Source organism: Salmo salar, chromosome ssa09 (genome assembly GCF_905237065.1).
Source record: "Salmo salar chromosome ssa09, Ssal_v3.1, whole genome shotgun sequence".
NCBI lineage: Eukaryota > Metazoa > Chordata > Actinopteri > Salmoniformes > Salmonidae > Salmo > Salmo salar.
Genome location: NC_059450.1, coordinates 111227704 through 111252761, shown reverse-complemented (window position 1 = coordinate 111252761; position 25058 = coordinate 111227704). Strand labels below are relative to the sequence as shown.

The window sequence follows — 25058 nt, the reverse complement described above, 5'->3', positions numbered from 1 at the left end:
ACATTACAAACACTGTCAAGACTCACCATATCAAAGAATGGTAAGAGGGCGCCAGAGAAGAAGGCAGATGTTTTACTTGACCCCAACCGATTGTGTTTTTTTGTTTGTTTATTTGTGTTCTGACTTTATTTTTGTACTTATTTTGTACATAATGTTGCGGCTACCGTCTCTTATGACCGAAAATAACTTCTGGACATCAGAACTGCGATTACTCACCACGGACTGGCAGAATCCTTTTTTTCCTTTAACGAGTCTGATTAGGCCAATGCGAACGATATACTGACTAAACACCTCCCTCTGCAACTGGATCCTGGACTTCCTGACGGGCCGTCCCCAGGTGGTAAGGGTAGGTAACAACACATCCGCCATGCTGATCGTCAACACAGGGGCCCCTCGGGTGCGTGCTCAGTCCCCTCCTGTACTCCCTGTTCACTCCAACACCATCATTAAGTTTGCAGATGACACAACAGTGGTAGGCCTGACCACTGGCAACAATGAGACGGCCTATAGGGAGGAGGTCAGAGACCTGGCCATGTGGTGCCATGACAACAACCTCTCCCGAAAACGTGATCAAGACAAAGGAGATGATTGTGGACTACATGAAAAAGAGGACCGGGTACGACCTCATTCTCATCGACGGGGCTGCAGTGGAGCAGGTTGAGAGCTTCAAGTTCCTTGGTGTCCACATCACCAACAAACTAACATGGTCCAAGCACACCAAGACAGTCGTGGAGAGGGTACGACAAAACCTATTCCCCCTCAGGAGACTGAAAAGATTTGGCATGGGTTCTCAGATCCTCAAAACATTCTACAGCTGCACCATCGAGAGCATCCTGACTGGTTGCATCACTGCCTGGTATGGCAACTGCTCAGCCTCCGACCGCAAGGCACTACAGAGGGTAGTGCGAACGGCCCAGTACATCACTGGGGCCAAGCTTCCTGCCATCCAGGACCTCTATACCAGGTGGTGTCAGAGGAAGGCCCTAAAATTGTCCAAGTCTCCAGCCACCCTAGTCATAGACTGTTCTCTCTGCTACAGCACGGCAAGCAGTACCGGAGCGCCAAGTCTAGGACCAAGAGGCTTCTAAACAGCTTCTACCCCCAAGCCTGAACACCTAATCAAATGGCTACCCAGACTATTTGCATTGAGTCTATGTAATATAATTTGAATAACATAAAATTTCTGTCCTCTCAATGGACTGACATCAAGCTATGGTAAGCATTTGAATTTGATGTTTTAGACAGATTATTTTCGCCCACGATGAAATTGGGGAGGGGAGTGTGGATCTGTCCTGGTCCCTTAGTATGTTAGTCACACGCAAAATCTCAGACGGCACTGGCGAAAACTTTGGTGAAGTATGCGTCTTGCCATGGAGATCCGGCATTTACAAAATTACCCTGATTGGCACAAGGCAGGAGCTATATAGTAGTTAACTTTAATGTAATACACACAATATTTCAATTGGCCCAATTTGTTTGTATTATTGTTGAATGTGATTTGATCTTGTTACCTTTTGGATTAAAAAAGTTTAAACCAATCAAGCTGTTTTCATTAGTGGTCAGGCAGACACACTTGCATTCTTGGGCTATAGTATCATTATTGGCCATGACCTAAGTACTATTGTAGGGGTTCTCAAACGTTTCCTTTCTGAGGCCCACCAGTTAGTTCGTTTTATATTATGGTTCTTCTTTTTCATCTCTGCTTTTTCAGGGACCCCTGTAATCAACTCCCTGGGGCTCCTATGCCCCCTATTGAGAACCACTATATGTCGTTTTTAGGCTTTAAAATGCCTAATAATTGTGACAAAGTTCAAAGTAACACAAAATGATTTTGAGAGTAAATTCCAAATCAGTCAGGAACGTCACACCAGCAGATGGATGACGTCGTTCATATCTCATTGCTTTGAGAGTATGTATGCCTCGGGTGGGGAGATCGTTCTTCTTTATCATTACTGCGCATGGCGAATTCCCAAACTAGCCTCTCCCTTCCACAACGCTTCAGTTTGCCCTGACATTATGCGCCTGCGTACTACCATCTAGCGACTCCAGAATAGGGAGAATCGGTGGGAGTTAGCAAGCTGTGTAATGGCGGCCTCGGTGTTGCTGTCTGCGGAGAACACCGGACTTACTTTTGCGGTCGGAAATTCTGGAACTGTAGGGGCTCCCGGGAATGGAGTAGGGGTACCGGTTCCTGTACCTTGGAATCGGTCACTGGACAGGGCACTAGAAGAAGCCTCCGCAACTGGTTGCCTCAACCTCAGCGGCAGGAAACTGAAGGAGTTCCCGAGGAGCGCCGCCAACCACGACCTCACAGACACAACTCGGGCTGGTGAGTGGGGATCGAGGCGCGCGGCAGAATAGATGGAAATTGTCTTTAAAATGTTGATAATACAATTGCATGGAACAAACCCAAAAAGACACCTTATAACGGTGGGTGGGTAGCTAGCTAGCCAGCCACGAGCTCGAAAAAGAAACTTGTTTTGACTTGGAGTACCAAGTTAGCCTGCTAGCTAACGTCAGGTCACTGCCTGGCCAACATTAGCAAGCGAACTAAGTTTAGCCAGCTAGCGAGCGTCCAGACGTTTCCAGAGAAAGTAAGCACGGGTGTGACTGAACGATAATTACGTTTTGTGATGAACGACGTTGTTTTGGCTACTAGCAAACGAACTAGCTAATTTAGTTACAGTTAGCTAACTATTTGGTTTGGGAAGTGAGAAAATTATCGCTCAACTAGCTAACTTATTTAATATGGCGCTATGTGACAATGTTCCTGTTTATTTGTAGCGTTAGCTAACGTATGAGGTTATAGTTAACTGACTAGCTTGAACGCAACGTTTATTTGACTGATGGCTTGTTAACGCTATCTAGCTACGCCCAACGTTCGTCAGTTCATATTTTCATAGGGATGTAACTAGCTAGTTATAACATTTTACATGTGTCTGCTGCAAATACATTCCCAGACACTCACAACGTTATAATACGTTGCGCGAGAACTGACAGATCGGGACGCTTATTGAATGTGTACATATTCGAATCAAGAACCAGTGTTGTCACCATTACCTGTTTTTGTGGGTAACTTGTGGCTCTGAAAATGAGGGAGGGAATACTGTAAGGGAAATAATTTTTGTTTGTGATGTGATGCTCATTTTAAGACATGGTCCGCTGCACCGTCGTCACTGCTTATGTGCGGTGGACAGTCAGTGCAGATGTTGAGGGATTGTGGCTGCCTGGGGGGGTTGGGCTTTGACACCATGTGGCACTTTCCTGAACCCTGCTCCAGACGATCACAAACGGCCACTAAACACACACGTATAGTTTGGATGGCTCATGCCTTAACAGTACTTCTGTCTTCTATAGTTTCCCCCTTCTTTCACCAATGTCACGTTTCTTCTCAGTATCCTATAGGCCTATTGAATGCAGGAATTAACCTCTTATGAGTTTTTTTTGCCCTGGACCCTCACACTGACCCCTACCACTCGCGTGCTATTGCGGGTTGACTCATAACCCTCATTTCCCCCGCAGTTATATCCGCAGGACATGCGGGTTTCGGGTCATTAAGCAACATGAAATCTTATTAAAATCTGTTCATATACACCCCAGGAAGAATATGACAACTTAAAAAAAAAAAAACATACAAATTCTGACAAGCGAACACTTAAATATGGCCATTTTTACATTTTCATAAATTCTTAGAATATTTGGGAATTACATATAGTAAGGCATTTGTGAAAATTCTATATAGCAAAATAGAGTGTAAATGCTGCTGTGCGTTTTGACCATTTATAGACACTGCAGTAGATAAAATGTTTTTATTTGATTTTATCTCGTACAGGAGCGGAGTCTACGCAGACCGGTGCGCCATAGCCAATCAGAGCTACAGTAGGCCTTTATGCAAACAAGCCAGTTGCCACAAAGGCCTGCCATCATTCACTTTGAACTGGACTGTGTGTTAACAGGCAGTAGGGCCTGCCATCATTCACTTTGAACTGGACTGTGTGTTTACAGGCAGTTGCAACAGCGCGGCTTTAGATCATTAGAACACATTCTCCAATAGCCACAGAATACACCTGAATGGATTTCTGTAAATACCACCGGAGTCCTCTTCCGTTTGGGAACTGTACAGTCCGATTGATGAAACAACCATGAAAAGGCAGGCTATATCTCCCTGAGTTATGCACATTATCAAGATCATCAAGATCAACAACTAATGCTAGCCAGAGCAAGATGTGCTAAAATCTAATGAAGGACCATTAGATAAACCCTCTCAAACTTTTTAAGTTAGTTGGCCATTAAAATTGCACTGGTAAACATTGGGGAATTGTGTCCTACTCGTCCTTCTGCAGCTGGCCTGCCAATCCATGCCTGTATCAACCTAGCACCCAAGCTAACTGGCTAAACTTGGCTAGCTTGCAAGCTTTTTCCTGACACAAATGAGAGAACACCTCATTGACCATCTTACTCGCACTAGGAGAGTTAGTTAGGCTGTTTACATGTTATCTAGAGCATTCGTGACTTACTTTTTTTTGCCTACTTTATTGACACCGGTCATATTCAGCGGGTGTTATGCATTCGTAAATTTGCAAAACAACGGGATATGCTAGCTAACTGGATAACAGTCGTTGAAGTTCTTGCTAGCTAACCAAATGACACCTGCAGCATCTCTAACTGTGTATAGCCACTGAAAAATGATATGAGGGGAAAAAGTCAGTCACTCACCCAGTCGTCCAATGACATAACATCCTCCTTGCTCGATAGCTAGCTGCTATGTAGCGAGCATTAGGGCCCATGTTTTTAGCTTGCTACATAAATAGATACACTAGCCTATGTACCAGGCCAGCTGTGATTTACAGCCTGATAGCAATATTTTTTTGGACTACCCAGAAATGTATTGGTGAATTATATTATTCATGCATTGAACGGCATCCATCTTTTCTGCCAATAATGCCTTAGTGTACGTCATGGACTGTTGAGTCAAATATAATTTGTGAAGTTGGTTTTGGAGCATAAACTGGGAATTTGATATTTTTGACTGATATTATGATTGTCTGTTTTCATATCTGCAAAGTAGTTAAAATGCTGTCAGTTCCACTTTAAATATTGTGTGGATGAAGGGCAGGTGTGTGGCGGCTGGGTTGAATAACCTAAAGAGAAAACAATCATGTGCCTTTTACTGAGGAGTGGCTTCTGTCTGGGCACTCTACCATAATGGCCTGATTGGTGGAGTGCTGCAGAGGTGGTTGCCCTTCTGGATGGTTCTCTCATCTCCATAGAGGAACTCTGGAGCTCAGTCAGAGTGATCATCAGGTTCTTGGTCACCTCCCTGACCAAGGCCCTTCTACCCCTGTTACTCAGTTTTGGTGGTTCCAAGCTTCTTCCATTTAAGAATGATGGAGGCCACTGTGTTCTTGGGGACCTTCAATGTGGCAGACATTTTTTGGTACACTTCCCCAGATCTGTGCCTCGACACAATCCTCTCTCGGAACTCTACGGACAATTCCTTCGACCTCATGGCTTGGTTTTTGCTCTGACATGCACTGTCAACTGTGGGACCTTTATATAGACAGGTGTGTGCCTTTCCAAATCATGTCCAATCAATTGAAATTACCACAGGTGGACTCCAATCAAGTTGTAGAAACATCTGAAGGATGATCAATGGAAACAGTATGCACCTGAGCTCAATTTCGAGTCTCATATCAAAGGGTCTGAATACTTATGTAAATAAGCGATTTCTGTTTTTATTTGTAATACATTTGCAAAAAACTTCTAAAAACATTTTAACTTTAACTATGGGGTATTGTGTGTAGATTGAGGATTATATATATTTATTAATCTGTTTGATAATGTGGCTGTAACAAAATGTGGAAAAGGACAACTAACCGAGCCACTGCCTGTTCACCTCGCTATCATCCAGAAGGTGAGGTCAGTACAGGTGCATCAAAGCTGGGACCGAGAGACAGAAGCTGTTTTTCAATCTCAAGGCCATCAGACTGTTAAATAGCCGTCACTAGCACATTAGAGGCTGCCGCCCATATACATAGACTTGAAATTACTGACCATTAATAATGGAACACTTGTCACTTTAATATTGTTTACATATATTTCGTTACTCATCTCGTATGTATATACTGTATTATATCCTGTTCTACTGTATCTTAGTATATGACCCTCTGACATTGCTTGCCCAAATATTTATATATTCATAATTCCATTTCTTTACTTTAGATTTGTGTGTGTTGTGAAATAGTTAGATATTACTGCACTGTTAGAGATAGAAACTCAAGTGTTTCGCTACATCCGCAATAACATCTACTAAACACGTCTGTGACAATTACAATTCGATTTTATTTGAAAAAGAGTTAGGGGTATGAAAACTCCCAGAATGCACTGTAGGCCCACCCACTTGGCAGCCAGACCAACAGATACTCCTGTGTACCCCCACCCTTCTCCTTCCCCTTTTGACGATCCCGCAGGTGAAGAAGCCAGATGTGGAGGTCCGGTCGGTTGGATGTACTGCGCAATATGGTACAAAAATGAACATGAAATTATATGGCAACAGCTCTGGTGGACATTCCTGCAGTCAGCATGCCAATTGCACGCTCCCTCAAAACTTGAGATGTGTGACAAACTGCACATGTTGCAGTTGCCTTTTATTGCCCCCTGCACAAGGTGCACCTGTGTAATGAGCATGCTGTTTAATCAGCTTCTTGATATACCACACCTGGCAGGTGAATGGATTGTTTTGACAAAGGATAAATAAATGCTCACTAACAGAGATGTAAACAGAATTTGAAAGAAATAAAGCTTTTTGTGCATATGGAACATTTCTGGGGTATTTTATTTCAACTCATGAAAGATGGGACCAGCACTTTACATGTTGTTTCATATTTTTGTTCAGTATATATTACAGACAAGTGGACTAGCAAAAATCTGCCACCCCTGTTAGAATTTTTTTTTGCCATTGCTGACTGTAGCCTACAGTGCATTCTCTGTATTAGCCGGTTAGGGTTGTGTGCAGGCCTCAGATTTGTACTTATAGTCAGGCTGTTGCTAATAGGTTATTAGCAATTGCGGGCGTGTGACCCGTGCACAACTAACACACACAGTCTCACACTGAGTGTGTGTTGGGATGTATCTGGGTCAATATCGATTGTCTGTATGGGCAGAAGTGACCTCTAAGTTAAATTGTTTCTCTTCTGCTGATGAAGAGTAAAGAGATGTTTGGTAGGCAAGGGCCATTCTTTTATCTCGAGCAGGGACCTATAGAAGAATAACTTCTTAGTGGAAGTGTGATGCTTGGGGGGAGGAGGATGATGATGGGGCAGGGAGAGGAAGACTGACAGGGCCAGTGTTGTGTTACGATACCTCTTCCTCCTGTTTGTCACATGAAGAGATTGAGTAATCCCATCAATGCTGGGCCAAACAACAACAGAGCTAACTTGTTTGGCCGGCCTGGCAGCACTCACACAGCTGCAAGCAGTTGAGCCCCATACAGCAAAAACCCACACGCACAGCAACAATATATAGGAAAACAAAACACTGGGGGAATGGGGAATTTACCTAAGACTAACAGTTAATGCTTTGACATTGATCTTCGAATAAAATGATAAATAGCCACCTACAGGCCCTCCACACACATCCCACCCCAACAACCAGTATACAATATTAGTTCTCTGTCTGACAACCTAATGTAATGTATTCCCTGTGAATCTGGTGATGGTTATTTCCCCCTGTTCAGAGAAATTAGCCATTGAAGTCACTTGCATTCTTTACCATAAATTAGTGTGAGTGCCAAGTTTTGCTCACTAGATGCTGCTGTTCCTACTACTAACACCACACCCTTTTTATGAATTTTGCTTGTCTCTTGTTTCTTAAATGGATCACAACATTTTCTTTGTAACTTTGGGTAGAAAACCAATTGCTTTTACTGAAATCCCAACTAATTATAATATGTTTTTTGGTAATTTTTAATAGTACATTTAAAAAAAAATGTTTTAACCCCTTCGTCTACCCAATTTTGTCATCCAATTACGATCTTGTCTCATCGCTGCAACTCCCCAACGGGCTCAGGAAAGTCGAAGTTTGAGTCATGCGTCCTCTGAAACATGAGGCGCGAATAGTACCCGCAAAACACCAGTCTCAACGTCAACAGTGAAGAGGCGACTCCAGGATGCTGGCCTTCTAGGGAGAGTTGCAATGAAAAAGCCATATCTCAGACTGGCCTATAAAAAGAAAAGATTAAGATGGGCAAAAGAACACAGACACTGGACAGAGGAACTCTGCCTGGAGGCCAGCATCCCGGAGTCACCTCTTCACTGTTGATGTTGAGACTGGTGTTTTGTGGGTACTATTTAATGAAGCTGCCAGTTGAGGACTTGTGAGGTGTCTGTTTCTCAAACTAGACACACTAACGTACTTGTCCTCTTGCACAGGGGCCTCCCACTCCTCCTTTCTATTCTTCTATTCTGGTTAGAGACAGTTTGCGCTGTTCTGTGAAGAGAGTAGTATACAGCGTTGTATGAGATCTTCAGTTTCAGTTTCAATGTTCGGGACAAAATTGAGGCTATGATTAAGAAGTTGGAGCTCTTCTCTCTCTGCATTAACAAGGACAACACAAAGGTCTTTCCATCACTGTATGATTATTTTTTTGTGTGCAAATGAACTCAAGCTTACGGACAATGTCAAATGTGATATAGCGAAGCACCTGAGTGAGTTGGGTGCGCAATTACGCAAGTACTTTCCGAAACGGATGACACAAACTGGATTCGTTATCCATTTCATCCCCTGCCTCCAGTCCACTTACCGATATCTGAACAAGAGAGCCTCATTGATATTGCAACAAGGGGTTCTGTGAAAATGTAATTTAATAAGAAGCTACTGCCAGATTTTTGGATTGGGCTGCGCTCAGAGTATCCTGCCTTGGCGAATCACGCTGTTATGATACTGATGCCCTTGGCAACCACGTACCTATGTGAGAGTGGATTCTCGGCCCTCACTAGCATGAAAACTAAATAAGCACAACCCAACATTGCAGAGTTATGTGCATCTTTTCAAGCACATCCTCCTCATTAACCTGTGAGTTATTCACCATTTTCGAGGAACAAATAAGGTTGTACATGTAAGATGGTTAAATAAATAGCAAAATGATGCTAGAGGGGGTACGCAGCTGGAGGTTGTGTTTGAAGGGGTACAGGTCTATAAAAAGTTGGGAACCTGGAACCACCACTACATGTTTCTATTAGTAGCCTACATTTACTGTTAATTTCCATAATTTCTAATCAGCAATGTTTGTTTTGGTTATGGTAATTTGTTAGTTTTGTTATTACAGTCGTTTCCCCTTCTTATTGTCGGAGTTAATGCGTTGTTTGCAGAGCTCACAAACCTATATTCTACAAGTTTTGGTTATTTTATTACATTTATGAGTTTTGTCAATTGATTCAGTGTCTTTTGTTTGGAGCGCTCCTGTCAATGATGAGTCAGGACGTGCACCTGATTACGCATATCGAAGTAGGCCTAGGCTACCTGTCCTGCACGCAAATGTAGGCCTATAAATGTTCCCATTTGGGGATGTCTGATTTATTATTTCTGTCACCACCACTAATGAGCTGTGGCGCTTCTCAAAACAATGTTTCACCTCAAACAGCAAGTAATCAAAGTCTGTTTTTACATCCATTGATAATGACAGTAGTTCTTCAATGTATTTCAAAAATATTTCCAGCTCTCCCTTTCGATAACCACTCGGCATGAAAGGGAAAAATGTAATACTCTGATACAGTGGAAACTTCATAAAATACCCGATTTACTTGTTATCTCTTGCACAAATAGCCTACAGCTGTGACTGTCCCGCGCTCATGAGACTGAGGGCCCAGAATATTTTATAAACTGTTGCAAGTTTGCTAGCACAAGCTTCAGCTGGACACAGTTGATAAAATGTTTAAAGTTTGTTGCAGATATGCCATGAGTAGACTGATTCATAGGATATTTATTTTGATCAGGAAATGTTCTACCTGCAGGCTGCAATGTTTATTTGTTGGCTTTATGTAGGAACTTTTTTACATGCAGTTGAAGTCGGTAGTTTACATACACTTAGCCATTAAAACTCGTTTTTCAACCACTCCACAAATTTCTTGTTAACAAACTATAGTTTTGGCAAGTCGGTTAGGACATCTACTGTGTGCATGACACAAGTAATTTTTCCAACAATTGTTTACAGACCGATTTAATTCACTTATAATTTACTGTATCACGTTTCCAGTGGGTCAAAAGTTTACATACACGAACGTGACTGTGCCTTTAAACAGCTTGGAAAATTCCAGAAAATGATGTCATGGCTTTAGAAGCTTCTTTTAGGCTAATTTACGTACTTTGAGGCAATTGGAGGTGTACCTGTGGATGTATTTCAAGGCCTACCTTCAAACTCAGTGCCTCTTTGCTTGACATCATGGGAAAATCAAAAGAAATCAGCCAAGATCTCAGGAAAAAAAATGGTAGACCTCCACAAGTCTGGTACATCCTTGGGAGCAATTTCCAAATGCCTGAAGGTACCACGTTCATCTGTACAAACAATAGTACGCAAGTATAAACACCCTGGGATCACGCAGCCGTCATACCGCTCAGGAAGGAGACACGTTCTGTCTCCTAGAGATTAATGTACTTTGGTGCGAAAAGTGCAAATCAATCCCAGAAAAACAGCAAAGGACGTTGTGAAGATGCTGGAGGAAACTGGAACAAAAGTGTCTATATCCACAGTAAAACGAGTCCTATATCGACATAACCTGAAAGGCCGCTCAGCAAGGAAGAAGCCACTGCTCCAAAACCGCCATAAAAAATCCAGACTACGGTTTGCAGCTGCACATGGGGACAAAGATCATACTTTTTGGAGAAATGTCCTCTGGTCTGATGAAACAAAAATAGAACTGTTTGGCCATAATGACCATCGTTATGTTTGGAGGGAAAAGGGTGAGGCTTGCAAGGCAAAGAACACCATCCCAACCGTGAAGCACGGGGTCGGCAGCATCATGTTGTGGGGGTGCTTTGCTGCAGGAGGGACTGGTGCACTTCACAAAATAGATTGCATCATGAGGCAGGGAAATGATGTGGATATATTGAAGCAGCATCTCAAGACATGAGTCAGGAAGTTGAAGATTGGTCGCAAATTGGTCTTCCAAATGGACCCCAAGCATTCTTCCAAAGTTGTGGCACAATGGCTTAAAGACAAAGTCAAGGTATTGGAGGGCCATCACAAAGCCCTGACCTCAATCCTATAGAAAATGTCTGGGCAGAACTGAAAAAGCATGTGGGAGCAAGGAGGCCTACAAACCTGACCCAGTTAAACCAGCTCTGTCAGGAGGAATGGGCCAACATTCACCCAACTTGCGAGAAGGTTGTGGAAGGCTACCTGAAACATTTGACCCAAGTTAAACAATTTAAAGACAATGCTACCAAATACTTCTGACCCACTGGGAATGTGATGAAGGAAATACAAGCTGAAATAAATCTTTCTCTTTACTATTATTCTGACATTTCACATTCTTAAAATAAAGTGGTGATCCTAACTGGCGTAAAACAGGGAATTAAGGATTAAATGTCAGGAATTGTGAAACTGAGTTTAAATGTATTTGGCTAAGGTGTATGTAAACTTCTGACTTCAACTGTAGTTGCAATGGCAACAGAAGTAACTTTTTTTTTTAGATTTGTCAATTTTATTTAGATACAATTATATTAACCACATGACAATGATTTTGACATACAAAAGACTATTATAAATGAAATGAAACTGTTGCACGAAAATTTGCATATGAAAATCATAACTGGCATGCAGATCGGTCGAAATTGTAAAATAAATTGGTGCTCCAAAATGAAAAAGTTTGCAGACCCTTGCTTTAGCCTATTCCCGGCAACTTCTGGAGCATAACGGCAGAATCTGTGAAGGCCAGCAGTAGCGGGAGAAGGCTCGGGCACAGGTTTTTCTTCTTCTGGTTAGGCTAGATTGATCTCTGGCTCCCTCCTTGAGACATTTGTTTTAATTCTTTAATCAAACAGCGAGCTTAAAGCATCAGATGAGCTCTGTACATATACATTGAACAAAAATATAAATGCAAAATATAAAGTGCTGGTTCCATGAGTTGAAATAAAAGATCCCAGAAATGTTCCATATGCACCAAAAGCTTGCCTTTGTATTTTTGTGCGTAAATTTGTTTACATCCCTGTAATGAGCATCTCTACTTTGCCAATATAATCCATACACCTGGCAGGTGTGGCATATCAAGAAGCTGATTAAACAGCATGATCATTACACAGGTGCACCTTGTGCTGGTGCAAAATCCACTCTAAAATGTGCAGTTTTGTCACAACACAATGCCACAGATGTCTCATGTTTTTGAGGGAGTGTGCAATTGGCATGCTGACTGCAGGAATGTCCACCAGAGCTGTTGCCAGAATTTGTTTTCTCTATCATAAGCCGCCTCCAACTTTGTTTTAGTGAATTTGGCAGTACATCTAACTGGCCTCACAACTGCTGACCATGTGTAACCATTCCAGCCCAGGACCTCCAAATCTGGCTTCCTCACCTGCGGGATCATCAGAGGGGGGAAGGTTGGGGTGCGACGGTATATTTATGTCTGTAATAAAGCCCTTTTGTGGGTAAAAACTTAGTCAGATTGGCTGGGCCTGGCTCCCAAGTGGGTGGCCCTACTCCCTCACAGGTCCACCCATGGCCGCGCCACTGCCCAGTAACGTGAAATCCATAGATTTGGGCCTAATGAATTAATTTCAATTGACTCATTTCTTTATATGAACTGTAACTCAGCAACATCTTTAATTGTTACAATTTCCGTTTTTGAAGTTTTTTTCAGTATATAGAATTGTATTAAAACGCATACGGTGTGTCCTATAAATGGTAAAATACATGTTTTAAAATGTTGACCAATCGATTGGTCAAAAGAAAAGACTCGGTAGACCAATATTTTTTTCAGCTTAAACCAAAACCAAAACCACAGCTAAATGCAGCACTAACCTTTGATCTTCATCAGATGACACTCCTAGGTCGTTGTTATACAATACATGCATGTTTTGTTCAATCAAGTTCATATTTATATCAAAAAACAGCTTTTTACATTAGCATGTGATGTTCAGAACTAGCATACCCACTGCAAACTTCCTGTGAATTTACTTAATTACTCATGATTAACGTTCACAAAATACATAATTATTTTAAGAATTATGGATACAGAACTCCTTTATGCAATCATGGTGTCAGATTTTAAAATAGCTTTTTGGCGAAAGCACATTTTGCAATATTCTGAGTACATATCACGCACGGCTAGCTAATTTGACACCCACCAAGTTTGGCCCTCACCAAACTCAGATTTACTATAAGAAAAATTGGATTACCTTTGGTGTTATTTGTCAGAATGCACTCCCAGGACTTCTACTTCAACAACAAATGATGTTTTGGTTCGAAATAATCCATAGTTATATTGAAATAGCTCAGTTTTGTTCGTGCGTTCAGGTAACTATCCGAAGGGTGACGCGCGAGCGAAATATTCCATTACCGTACTTCTAAGCATGTCAAACGCTGTTTAAAATACATTTTTATGCGACAATTAATCCACAGATAAAACGGTAAACCAAATTTGTTTCTAGTCATCTCTCCTCCTTCCTTCAGGCTTCTTTTTCTTATTTTGTACTTTATATGGTGGTTGACAAACAACTTTAGGTGCATTACCGCAACCGACTGGAGTGTGGACCTAAATTGACCACCCACGTGGTATATGCTCCTAAAAACCTATTTCAGCCCCTGGCCACGCTGATGTGCGCGAGCAGTGTGGGTGCAATGATTGAATAACATGTAGGTGTAAATTTATTTTGCAACACTCGCGATGTGTCCGATATGGTTAGCATGTTAGGCACTGCATCTCAGTCTTAGAGGCGTCACTACAGACCCTGGTTCGATTCCAGAATGTATCACAACCGGCCGTAAATTGGGAGTCCCATAGGGCAGCACGCAATTGGCCCAGCATCGTCCGGGTTAGGTCAGGATAGGCAGTCATTGTAAATAAGAATTTGTTCTTAACCTCTCTAGGGTAGGTGGCACCAAATCGTCCCACCTACGCAACAGCCAGTCTAATCCCGTGGCGCGATATTCAAATACCTTAAAAAATGCTATTACTTCAATTTCTCAAACATATAACTATTTTACACCATTTTAAACACAAGACTCTCGTTAATCTAACCACACTGTCCGATTTCAAAAAGGCTTTACAACGAAAGCAAAACATTAGATTATGTCAGCAGAGTACCCAGCCAGAAATAATCAGACACCCATTTTTCAAGGTAGCATATAATGTCACACAAACCCAAACCACAGCTAAATGCAGCACTAACCTTTGATGATCTTCATCAGATGACACTCCTAGGACATTATGTTATACAATACATGCATGCTTTGTTCAATCAAGTTCATATTTATATCAAAAAACAGCTTTTTACATTAGCATGTGACTAGCATGTGACTAGCATTCCCACCGAACACTGCCGGTGAATTTACTAAATTACTCACGATAAACGTTCACAAAAAGCACAACGATTATTTTAAGAATTATAGATGCAGAACTCCTCTATGCACTCGATATGTCCGATTTTAATATAGCTTTTCGGTGAAAGCACATTTTGCAATATTCTCAGTAGATAGCCCGGCATCACAGGGCTAGCTATTTAGACACCCAGCAAATTTAGCACTCACCAAAATCAGATTTACTATAAGAAAAATGTTATTACCTTAGCTGTCTTCGTCAGAATGCACTCCCAGGACTTCTACTTCAATAACAAATGTTGGTTTGGTTCAAAATAATCCATAGTTATATCCAAACAGCGGCGTTTTGTTCGTGCGTTCAAGACACTATCCGAAAGGGTAAATAAGGGTGACGAGCATGGCGCAATTCGTGACAAAACATTTCTAAATATTCCATTACCGTACTTCGAAGCATGTCAACCGCTGTTTAAAATCAATTTTTATGCCATTTTTCTCATAAAAAAGCGATAATATTCCGACCGGGAATCTGCGTTTAGGTAAACGGACGAAAGAAAATAAAGCATTCCGTCGACTCGGGCACGCGCCTAAGCCCATAGTACTCTGATCGGCCACTTGCCAAAAGCGATAATGTGTTTCAGCCAGAGGCTGCCTCTATCGTTCAGCTTTTTCCCGGTCTCTGAGAGCCTATGGGAGCCGTAGGAAGTGTCACGTTAGAGCAAAGATCCTCAGTCTTCAATAAAAAGAGCCAAGATGAAACACAACTTCTCAGACAGGCCACTTCCTGCATGGAATCTTCTCAGTTTTTGGCCTGCCATATGAGTTCTGTTATACTCACAGACACCATTCAAACAGTTTTAGAAACTTTAGGGTATTTTCTATCCAAAGCCAATAATTATATGCATATTCTAGTTACTGGGCAGGAGTAGTAACCAGATTAAATCGGGTACGTTTTTTTTATCCAGCCGTGTCAATACTGCCCCCTAGCCCTAACAAGTTAAATCCACTTCAATCAGTGTAGATGAAGAGGAGGAGACTGGTTAACCTGTTGAGGACAGACATTCCGCTAGCGGAACCCCGTTCCGCCAGCGGGACCCCTCGTCAACAGCCAATGGAATAGCAGGACGCGAAATACAAAAAAATTTCTCAAACAATCAACTATTTTACACCATTTTAAAGATAAACTTCTCGTTAATCCAACCACAGTGTCCGATTTCAAAAAGGCTTTACGTCGAAAGCATAACATTAGATTATGTTAGGACATCACCTTGACAAGAAAAACCACACAGCCATTTTCCAAGCAAGGAGAGGCATCACAAAAACCAGAAATACAGCTAAAATTAATCACTAACCTTTGACGATCTTCATCAGATGACACTCCCAGGACTCAATGTTACACAATAGATGTATGTTTTTTTGGATAAAGTTCATATTTATATCCAAAAACCCCATTTTACATTGGCGCTTGATGTTCTGAAAATGTATTGCCTCCAAAACTCCCGGTGAATGAGCACATCAATTTACAAAAATACTCATCATAAACGTTGATAAAATTTACAACAGTTATTGAAAGAATTATAGATACACTTCTCCTTAATGCAACCGCTGTGTCAGATTTCAATACAGCTTTATGGCGAAAGCACATTGTTCAATATTCTGAGTACAGAGCTCAGCCATCAAAGCAAGCTATACAGTTACCCGCCAAGTTCTGGAGTCAACAAAACTCAGAAATAGTATTAGAAATCTTCACTTACCTTTGCTGATCTTCGTCAGAATGCACTCCCAGGACTCCCACTTCCACAAGAAATGTTCGATAAAATCCATATTTATGTCCAAATACCTCATTTTGTTCGCGCGTTCAGATCACTATTCCAAAGGCAAAATGCACGAGCGCAGAACCCGAGACAAAGTCAAAAAGTTTCATTACCTTTCGTAGAAACATGTCAAACGATGTTTACAATCAATCATTAGGGTCTTTTTATCATAAATATTCGATAATATTCCAACCGGACAATAGCGTATTCATTACAGAGGAAAAATAAGGAACGTCGCGCCTGCGTGACTGTGCAGTAAACAACTCATTGGCCTCAGGCAGTCCACTTGTTGAGTCAGCTCTTATTCTCTCCTCAGTAACAGTAGAAGCATGAAACAAGGTTCTAAAGACTGTTGACATCTAGTGGAAGCCTTAGGAAGTGCAAAATTACCCCACAGACACTGTAGTTTAGATAGGGAATCACTTGAAAAACTACAAACCTCAGATTTCCCACTTCCTGGTTGGATTTTTCTCAAGTTTTTGCCTGCCTTATGAGTTCTGTTATACTCACAGACATCATTCAAACAGTTTTAGAAACTTCAGAGTTTCCTATCCAAATCTACTAATAATATGCAAATATTTGACTCTGGGCCCAAGTAGCAGGCAGTTTACTCTGGGCACGCTTTTCATCTGAACGTGAAAATCACAAACGGAAGGATTTTTAAGCCTTGAGACAATTGAGACATGGATTGTTTATGTGTGCCATTCAGAGGGTGAATGGACAAGTGCTTATTTACGGGGTATGGTAGTAGGTGCAGGTGCACCGGTTTGTGTCAAGAACTGCAACCCTGCTGGGTTTTTCCCGTTTGTATTAAGAATGGTCCACCACCCAAAGGACATCCAGACAACTTGACACAACTGTGGGAAGCATTGGAGTCAACATGGGCCAGCATCCCTGTGGAATGCTTTCAACACCTTGTAGAGTCCAGGCCCTGATGAATTGAGGCTGTTCTGGGGGAGGGGGGAGGGGGGTGCGCGCAACTCACTTTTAGGTGGAACAGTTTAACTGTTATGAATACACCCTCCTGTCCGTCTTCAACTGTTTGAATAACAGCCTGTTCACTTTGTTTAGATATTGAAATCAAGTGGCCTATCTGGATAAAAACTGCTTATTTCTCAAAATGAGAACGAGTTGCCAAAGCCTTATAAATGCATATTTTTATGCTTATTGCACATGTATAAAACAGACTAGACAGCTTGCACATAAGTCTGTGGCTAAAATGCTGCTAGTGGTAAGCGGTATCCCGTTGTTGCGCGTGACAAACAGATCATGAATTTTCCACACACGTTTATTGACTTTCCCAGTATGGCTTGGGCGGTATACTATACATACACACACGTGTGTGTGTGTGTGTGTGTCGTGTGTGATATATATATATACACACGCACACACACAGTGGGGCAAAAAAGTATTTAGTCAGCCACCAATTGTGCAAGTTCTCCCACTTAAAAAGATGAGGCCTGTAATTTTCATCATAGGTACACTTCAACTATGACAGACAAAATGAGGAAAAAGAATCCAGAAAATCACATCGTAGGATTTTTTATTAATTTATTTGCAAATTATGGTGGGAAATAAGTATTTGGTCAATAACAAAAGTTTCTCAATACTTTGTTATATACCCTTTGTTGGCAATGACACAGGTCAAACATTTTCTGTAAGTCTTCACAAGGTTTTCACACACTGTTGCTGGTATTTTGGCCCATTCCTCCATGCAGATCTCCTCTAGAGCAGTGATGTTTTGGGGCTGTCGCTGGGCAACACGGACTTTCAACTCCCTCCAAAGATTTTCTATGGGGTTGAGATCTGGAGACTGGCTAGGCCACTCCAGGACCTTGAAATGCTTCTTACGAAGCCACTCCTTCGTTGCCCGGGCGGTGTGTTTGGGATCATTGTCATGCTGAAAGACCCAGCCACGTTTCATCTTCAATGCCCTTGCTGATGGAAGGAGGTTTTCACTCAAAATCTCACGATACATGGCCCCATTCATTCTTTCCTTTACACGGATCAGTCGTCCTGGTCCCTTTGCAGAAAAACAACCCCAAAGCATGATGTTTCCACCCCCATGCTTCACAGTAGGTATGGTGTTCTTTGGATGCAACTCAGCATTCTTTGTCCTCCAAACATGACGAGTTGAGTTTTTACCAAAAAAGTTATATTTTGGTTTCATCTGACCATATGACATTCTCCCAATCCTCTTCTGGATCATCCAAATGCTCTCTAGCAAACTTCAGACGGGCCTGGACATGTACTGGCTTAAGCAGAGGGACACGTCTGGCACTGCAGGATTTGAGTCCCTGGCGGCGTAGTGTGTTACTGATGGTAGGCTTTGTTACTTTGTTCCCAGCTCTCTGCAGGTCATTCACTAGGTCCCCCCGTGTGGTTCTGGGATTTTTGCTCACCGTTCTTGTGATCATTTTGACCCCACGGGGTGAGATCTTGCGTGGAGCCCCAGATCGAGGGAGATTATCAGTGGTCTTGTATGTCTTCCATTTCCTAATAATTGCTCCCACAGTTGATTTCTTCAAACCAAGCTGCTTACCTATTGCAGATTCAGTCTTCCCAGCCTGGTGCAGGTCTACAATTTTGTTTCTGGTGTCCTTTGACAGCTCTTTGGCCTTGGCCATAGTGGAGTTTGGAGTGTGACTGTTTGAGGTTGTGAACAGGTGTCTTTTATACTGATAACAAGTTCAAACAGGTGCCATTAATACAGGTAACGAGTGGAGGACAGAGGAGCCTCTTAAAGAAGTTGTTACAGGTCTGTGAGAGCCAGAAATCTTGCTTGTTTGTAGGTGACCAAATACTTATTTTCCACCATAACTTGCAAATAAATTAATTAAAAATCCTACAACGTGATTTTTCTGGATTTTTTTTTCTCATTTTGTCTGTCATAGTTGACGTGTACCTATGATGAAAATTACAGGCCTCTCATCTTTTTAAGTGGGAGAACTTGCACAATTGGTGGCTGACTAAATACTTTTTTGCCCCACTGTATGCATGTGTATATATATATGCCTGCCCATACCATAACCCCACCGCCACCATGGGGCACGCTGTTCACAACGTTATCAGCAAACCGCTCGCCCACACGATGCCATACACGTGGCCTGCGGTTGAGGCCGGTTGGACATACAAGCAAAATCCCTACAACGACATCGGAGGCAGCTTACGGTAGAGAAATGATCATGACATTCTCTGGCAACAGCTCTGGTGGACATTCCTGCTGTCAGCATGCCAATTGCAAACTCCCTCAAAACTTGAGACATCTGTGTTATGTGACAAAACTGCACATTTTAGAGTGGCCTTTTATTGTCACCAGCACAAGATGCACCTGTGTAATGATCATGCTGTTTAATCAGCTTATTGATATGCCACACCTGATTTTTTTCCAAATACACACACACACACACACACACACGTGTGTGTATGTATATGTGTGTGTGTATTTGGAAAAATCAGGTGTGACAACAACAATAAATAAGAATAAAATAAGATAATAGATACAAAAACATGAATAACATAAATCAATCAACTCTAATTAGCACATGTAGGACAGTATGCAAGTCTGTGTGCATGGACTTTGCAGATGTATTTCTAACATGTGCTGCACATAGTATTTGTTTTACAGTCCAATGGGGGCACAATTGGCGTCTCCTCCTCTTGCCTGCCCAAGCTGCAGCCTCAGGTGGATCAGGACAAGATTCAGCCCCCCGAACAGCTTTCACAAGCACTGCAGAGGCTGCTGTGCAGGGGAGGTGCTCCCTTCTTTTAATGTGTGGGGATACAAGTGTCTTTCCCAGCTGCTCCAGGAACACCCTCCTCTTGTTCCACTTATCAGGCGTCCAGGAAGGGTTGATCTTGTTCCATATCACGAAGGCATTGCATGAGGACACATCAATAATGTTATGGAAGATGACCAGGGGCTAGCGGGCAGTCATCCTCCTCCAGCTGTATGTTCCAATCACCTTGTCCAGGTTGTCCACGCTTCATTTGTTGTGGTTGTAGTCCAGGATGATGGCTGGCTTCCTGTCCTCACGATCACTGATCTCAGCCGTTTTGTGCAGTGTGCTCAGGAGGACCACATTCTTGTTCCTCTTTGGGAGGTAAGAAACTAGAGTGGTGGTGGGGGGGAAGGCAAACTTAGATGAGAAGAAGGCCTCTCTCCCCCTTGTTGTGAGAAGAGCAGGGGGGGAGCTCAGGCTTGTTCTAACTGTGCCAACGTTGGTGATCTTCCTCTTCAGGAGCTGCTGGCTGAGTTCAATCAGTAGCACACACAATCTCAATTTCTCAGTGTGTGTGTGTGTGTGTGTGTGTGTGTGTGTGTGTGTGTGTGTGTGTGTGTGTGTGTGTGTGTGTGTGTGTGTGTGTGTGTGTGTGTGTGTCCTTTTTGTTTTTGTGGTATGTGTAAATGATTTTATAACTGCTGGGTCAAAAATGACCCTAAGACAATCTTTGTAACCTGGTGGTGTACAGCTTTCATGGAAATATGATCAAAGGCAATGTTTCACGTTTTCTAATGTTGGGGTCACTCTGGGAAAAGTCATAAAATTTCAAGTTGAAAAAATATAATTTAGGGGGTTTTCTCTGCTGTTAAACATAGTTGTGGGTCATTTTTTACCCTTAACCTCTATGGGCTAGGTGGGACGCTTGCTTGTGGCCTGGCACCATCGACACGTCAATCCATATCCTCGCTGTCATTGCTGGCGACAGCAAAAAATTTTTTGGATGAAATGGCTCGTTGGTCTAGGGGTATGATTCTCCCTTTGGGTGTGAGCGGTCCCGGGTTCAAATCCCATATGAGCCCTTTTGTAGAGCCTTTAACAGTCTGAGACAGGCGGATCTTGGGCAACTGGTTGGAGGGGTGACTGCCACCCCTGGAGCGCCAGACATGGTGGCTGAGTGATTAAGGCAAAGGACTGCTAATCTGTTGTGCTCTGCACTAGTGGGTTCAACACTGCATACCTTTTATTCATTTCTTACTTGATTAAAAAATAAGTCATTTTAACTTCTCGAGGGCCGGCGGGACGAAATCGTCCCACCTACGTAACAGCCAGTGGAATCCTGTGGCGCGTTATTCAAATACCTTAGAAATGCTTTTACTTCAATTTGTCAAACATAAGACTATTTTACACCATTTTAAAGACAAGACTCTCGTTAATCTAACCACACTGTCCGATTTCAAAAAGGCTTTACAACGAAAGCAAAACATTAGATTATGTCAGCAGAGTACCCAGCCAGAAATAATTAGACACCCATTTTTCAAGCTCGCATATAATGTCACAAAAACCCAGAAGACAGCTAAATGCAGCACTAACCTTTGATGATCTTCATCAGATGGCACACCTAGGACATTATGTTATACAATACATGCATGTTTTGTTCAATCAAGTTCATATTTATATCAAAAACCAGCTTTTTACATTAGCATGTGACGTTCAGAACTAGCATACCCCCCGCAAACCTCCGGTGAATTTACTAAATTACTCACGATAAACGTTCACAAAAAACATAACAATTATTTTAAGAATTATAGATACAGACCTCCTCTATGCACTCGATATGTCCGATTTTAAAATAGCTTTTTGGTGAAAGCACATTTTGCAATATTCTAAGTAGATAGCCCAGCCATCACGGCTAGCCATTTAGACACCGACCAAGTTTAGCCCTGACCAAACTCTGATTTACTATTACAAAAGTTTGATTACCTTTGTTGTCTTCGTCAGAATGCACTCCCAGGACTGCTACTTCAATAACAAATGTTGGTTTGGTCCAAAATAATCCATCGTTATATCCAAATAGTGGCGTTTTGTTCGTGCGTTCCAAGACACTATCCGAAGTGTAAATAAGGGTCACGAGCATGGCGCAATTCGTGACAAAAAAATTCGAAATATTCCATTACCGTACTTCGAAGCATGTCAACCGCTGTTTAAAATCCATTTTTATGCCATTTTTCTCGTAAAAAGCGATAATATTCTGACCGGGAATCTGCGTTTAGGTAAACAGAGGAAAGAAAACAAAAGCATTCGGTCGACGCGGGCACGCGCCTGAGTCTCACAGTACTGTAACCAGCCACTACCCAAACGCGCTACTTTTTTTCAGCCAGAGCCTGCAAAGCCACGATTCAGCTTTTTGCCGCCTTCTGAGAGCCCTTTGGAGCCGTAGGAAGTGTCACGTAACAGCAGAGATCCTTTGTTTTGGATAGAGATGACAAAGAAGGCCAAGAAATGGTCAGACAGGGTACTTCCTGTACAGAATCTTCTCAGGTTTTTGCCTGCCATATGAGTTCTGTTATACTCACAGACACCATTCAAACAGTTTTAGAAACTTTAGGGTGTTTTCTATCCAAAGCCAATAATTATATGCATATTCTAGTTACTGGGCAGGAGTAGTAACCAGATTAAATCGGGTACGTTTTTTATCCAGCCGTGTCAATACTGCCCCCTAGCCCTAACAGGTTAACAGCATCTACCCCCAAGCCATAAGACTCCTGAACACCTAATCAAATGGCTACCCAGACTATTTGCATTGCAGCATCCCAGAGTCGCCTCTTCACTGTTGACGTTGAGACTGGTGTTTTGTGGGTACCGAGAACAGGAGATTTTTTTTTAACGCGCTTCAGCACTCACCTGTCCCGTTCCCCGGGTGCCGAAGACGTTGATGTCGATTAAGGCAGCCACCCACACCTCTCTGATTCAGAGGGGTTGGGTTAAATGCGGAAGACACATTTCAGTTGTACAACTGACTAGGTATCCCCCTTTCCTTTCCCTTTCTGTGTGGTGGTGTGGCCTACCACTTTGCGGCTGAGCCGTTTTTGCTCCAAAATGTTTCCACTTTACTATAACAACACTTACAGTTGACCGGGACAGCTCTAGCATGGCAGAAATTTGAAGAATTAACTTTTTGGAAAGGTGGCATCCTATGACGGTGCCATGTTGAAAGTCACTGAGCTCTTCAGTAAGGCCATTCTCCTGCCAATGTTTGTCTATGGAGATTGCATGGCTGTGTGCTCGATTTTATACAGCTGTCAGCAACGGGTGTGGCTGAATCCACTAATTGGAACGGGTGTACACCTAGTTTTGTGTATATATAGTTTATCTTCATCTCACTTCAGTATCCCAGCACATTGTAAATATGGTTTTGGAACTGACCCTGTATATAGTTTACTTACGTTTTTGTGTTTTTCTTATTCATATTTCTCGTGTTTTTGTTCTACCTCATGTTATTTTTACCATGTTGATATTGATTACTGTGTTGTTGGGTTTAGATCTTAAAGAAAGGCATTTCACTGTACTTGTGCACGTAACATTAGAACTTGAAATCAGGGAAGTGAATTAGTGTGCACATTTTGGGATAAAGGAGAGAGAATTTGGACATAGCCCATATTTCTGTTATTGGGCATCTCTCGGACATGGTGGTCTCTGGTCAGTGGGAGAGTCTTGCTGGTGTAGGAAGCAGACAGTGTTGCGTAGAGCAGCAGCTTCCTGGATCCTCACACAGCTGCAAGGGATAAATATAGACTACTTGGTTGGGAAAGCCATCAGGCGATACCGCAACACACACTGCAAAGTGATGGTGAACAATAAGTGACATACACACTGAAATACTTGCTTGCAGACATTCATTCATTACCATTCAAAAGTTTGTAGCTGGAAACTGCTGATTTTTAATGGAATATCTACATGGGCATACAGAGGCCCATTATCAGCAACCATCACTCCTGTGTTCCAATGGCACGTTGTGTTAGCTAATCCAAGTTTCTCATTTTAAAAGGCTAATTGATCATTAGAAAACACTTTTGCAATTATCTTAGCACAGCTGAAAACTGTTAAGAAGGCCAGTTTTATTGCTTCTTTTAGACTAGTTGAGTATTTGGAGCATCAGCATTTGTTGGTTCGAATTGATTACATGCTCAAAATGGCCAGAAACAAATACTTTCTTCTAAAACTCGTCAGTCTATTCTTGTTCTGAGAAAGGAAGGCTATTCCATGCGAGAAATTTCCAAGAAACTGAAGATCTCTTACAATGCTGTGTACTACTCCCTTCACAGAACAGCGCAAACTGGCTCGAACCAGAATAAAAGGAGTGGGAAGCCCCGGTGCACAACTGAGCAAGAGGACAAGTACATTAGTGTCTAGTTTGAGAAAGACACCTCATGAGTCCTCAATTGGCAGTTTCATTAAATTGTACATGCAAAACACCGGTCTCAACGTCAACAGTGAAGAGGCGACTCCGGGATGCTGGCCTTCTAGGCAGAGTTGCAAAAAAAAGCCATATCTCAAACTGGCCAATAGAAAGAAAAGATTAAGATGGGCAAAAGAACAGACACTGGACAGAGGAACTCTGCCTAGAAGGCCAGCATCCCGGGAGTTGACTGGAGTCAAATATATCCTACAGTTAAGAAGTCGACTTCAAAGTTGTACAATAACAAAGCACAATGAGGCCCAAAACTACGTTTTTGAATGATGACTCATTGAATGCTCCATTGAGACACAAGAGATGTCATAATGAAAACCAATGACACGCGTGACTACGCACTTAGCAAAGTCAGATGACCTATCCAAAACAACGTTTAGACCTACAACCAGAAAACAAGATGCACATGACTGATTTAGGCCTCATGGTTTTTAGCGGCTAGCAAGCTATACGCTTCAGCCTACAGCACCAATAGCTTCAAAAGAGTTCCTTATATTTGCAGGCTGGGTGACGTCAGACTGTTT

General features: G+C 42.2%; 1 protein-coding gene across 5 annotated transcripts in view; it reads left to right on the top strand.

Moving 5' to 3' along the window:
* The first annotated feature begins 1941 nt into the window (after positions 1-1941).
* LOC106612433 (DISP complex protein LRCH3) overlaps positions 1942-25058 on the top strand; it is a 96650-nt gene continuing 73533 nt past the window's right edge. For 2 of the 5 annotated variants that reach the window (XM_014213552.2, XM_014213551.2), the window contains exon 1: positions 1942-2329. In XM_014213552.2, the coding sequence (XP_014069027.2) occupies positions 2086-2329 (244 nt within the window). In that variant the 5' untranslated portion in view covers positions 1942-2085. The remainder of the gene's footprint in view (positions 2330-25058) is intronic. The other 3 variants (XM_014213549.2, XM_014213548.2, XM_045724316.1) reach the window with 2 other exon arrangements.